Genomic DNA, 2,042 nt, shown 5'->3' with positions numbered 1-2,042 from the left:
GCTTCCAGAAGCTATCAAACACATATAGTTTGATGTGTCTAGCTGTTATAATAAAACCTGGTTAGTTCTTTTTTATGTGTTCAATTCATCAGAGACATGAACTTTTTTGAAGATTATTATCTAGGTCTACCTATTTTTCTATATAACTCTAGCTAGCTGCATGTAGCAGTAGAGATTTGCTGATGGACGTGTATTTTGTTGTCACTCGTCTTCAGATGTTTCACGGTGCAAACAAAGTGCAAAATTATATCTAGATGTATATAATTAATACTTTTAGAAGGAAACCATTATCACTAACAGGATGCAGCGTCAAACTGGCAGTAGATTGCAGTAGTGATATTGGATAGCAACAGACAATTGCCAACTAAACTGTTGCTCACTAAGTACAGCATAACTATACATGCTATACATATATTTTACATTAGTGCCTCATTGATTGAACTACTGTACTACAAGTAGAACGTCACAGTTTTTTGTTCCATCTCTAGAGAAGTCGCAATTGAGTCACATTATCCTTCAGGCTGTTTAGCGTCTTCGCAGTCACCAATCCTGTTGTGGTACTGCTTCACTCGTTTTTCAGCCTTGTAACGTCCGTAAGTACGCATGCCAATGTACACTGCGGCACCAACTCCTATCCCGCCTACAAGTCCCACTGCAGCTCCAATAGCTATTCCTGGTCCAGTAGGAGCAGCTGCTATGGTACCGGCTGCGACTCCAATTCTGATTGCGATTCCTATGCCCGTACCAATCCCAACAGCGGCACCTCCAATTGAACCACTGGTTAATCCTAGCGCCATTCGTACCTTGTCGATTCCATTGATGGGTACAGCAAATCGATCAGAATCAATAAGACCTGAGCTAAAGAGAATTCCTCTAACGTCTTTAGAGGTTGCACTTACGCAGGTCATCCAGAAATTCTTCTTCCATGCGGTACCATCAGGGAGGTAAGTTTTTGCCTGTTTTCCCAATGGAACACAAGGAACCTTTTCTGTTTGCTCGGAAGTCAAGCCACACTCGCGGACGAGAATTGTGCGGTACTTCTTGGTCATCTCAGAAACACATTGTTTGTGAAAGTATGCTGCTGTTGTTGTTGCGTGGTCGGGATCCTCGACTAGATTGGCCTGAGTAAACGCAATAACTGCGTTATTCCAAATATTCTTGCCACATTCTTTGGTAAGATTCTCTAGAATGGTGCTATTCTCAGGACAATCGCGTGATTCGTGTGCTGGAGCGCAAAAAATAAGCAAATCTATTTTTCCCTTCTCCTTTTTGATATCCTTGAGGATCTGTTTAAACTTTTTGCGGTCTTCTGAGCTTTTAGTTGGTCCAGGCGTGTCCCAGAAACTAAACGAATGCATCCCATCCTGACTTTCAATTTTTTTTGTTTCTGTCGTAACGGATTTACCTCCTCGTCTCGTTTCAGCACTTCCTTCGCCTCGACCGACCTTCCCAAGTAAAGCATTTGCAAGGGTTGACTTGCCTGCTCCAGTTTTGCCGACACATAAGATGTTAATCGGACGCGCGCGTTCTGTAGCTTCTGCATGATTATCAAGCTCTCTTTCCATTTCGTTATCCGTTTCCGACCCTCTTATTTTTTCAAAGCTAGCTTCCAGTATGTTCCAATTAGTTTCTACTACTTCTTGAACTCTCTCAAGCAGTCCTTCCTTTATGATGTTGATAATTCCAGGTTTTCGCGGACAAAGAAAGAAGAGGAACTGGTCTATAGACATTTCTCTGCAAGCGCCTATCTTTTCTACAATGACTTCCGCTTGTTGCTTCCTGCTCTTTGATTGTAGGTCCGCACGAACAACAGGCGGGAGGGCTTCATCGTTGATAAGTTCTTTTTCCAGCAGTTGATCAATTATTGTCCCTTCAACAGCCAGAGCATAGATAAAAATGGACAAGTTCTCACTTTGTTCAGGTTGTTTTCTTAGAAAGGCTCTGATGTCAACATAGTCAGCCTCTGACAAAAAACCACTTTCTGGCACAACGGTTGCAGCACTTCCCAATTGAGCCATGCCAACGTCTTGACAAGAAAGTAC

General features: G+C 42.5%; 1 protein-coding gene across 1 annotated transcript; it reads right to left on the bottom strand.

The window, feature by feature from the left end:
• Positions 1 to 302: 302 nt before the first annotated feature.
• Positions 303 to 1,699, bottom strand: LOC134193292 (uncharacterized). Its single transcript, XM_062662115.1, has one exon. The coding sequence runs from the start codon at positions 1,563 to 1,565 to the stop codon at positions 510 to 512; it is 1,056 nt and encodes a 351-aa protein (XP_062518099.1). The 5' UTR covers positions 1,566 to 1,699; the 3' UTR covers positions 303 to 509.
• Between the last annotated feature and the right edge of the window lie 343 nt (positions 1,700 to 2,042).

This window comes from Corticium candelabrum, chromosome 17 (assembly GCF_963422355.1).
Source record: "Corticium candelabrum chromosome 17, ooCorCand1.1, whole genome shotgun sequence".
NCBI classification, from domain to species: Eukaryota; Metazoa; Porifera; class Homoscleromorpha; order Homosclerophorida; family Plakinidae; genus Corticium; species Corticium candelabrum.
Note: the sequence above shows the minus strand (reverse complement) of the source record. Positions and strands in the feature narration are given on the sequence as shown.

Excerpts from the sequence above, each read along its gene's own strand:
- LOC134193292 (XM_062662115.1), bottom strand. The coding sequence starts at position 1,565 with ATGGAAAGAGAGCTTGATAATCATGCAGAAGCTACAGAACGCGCGCGT.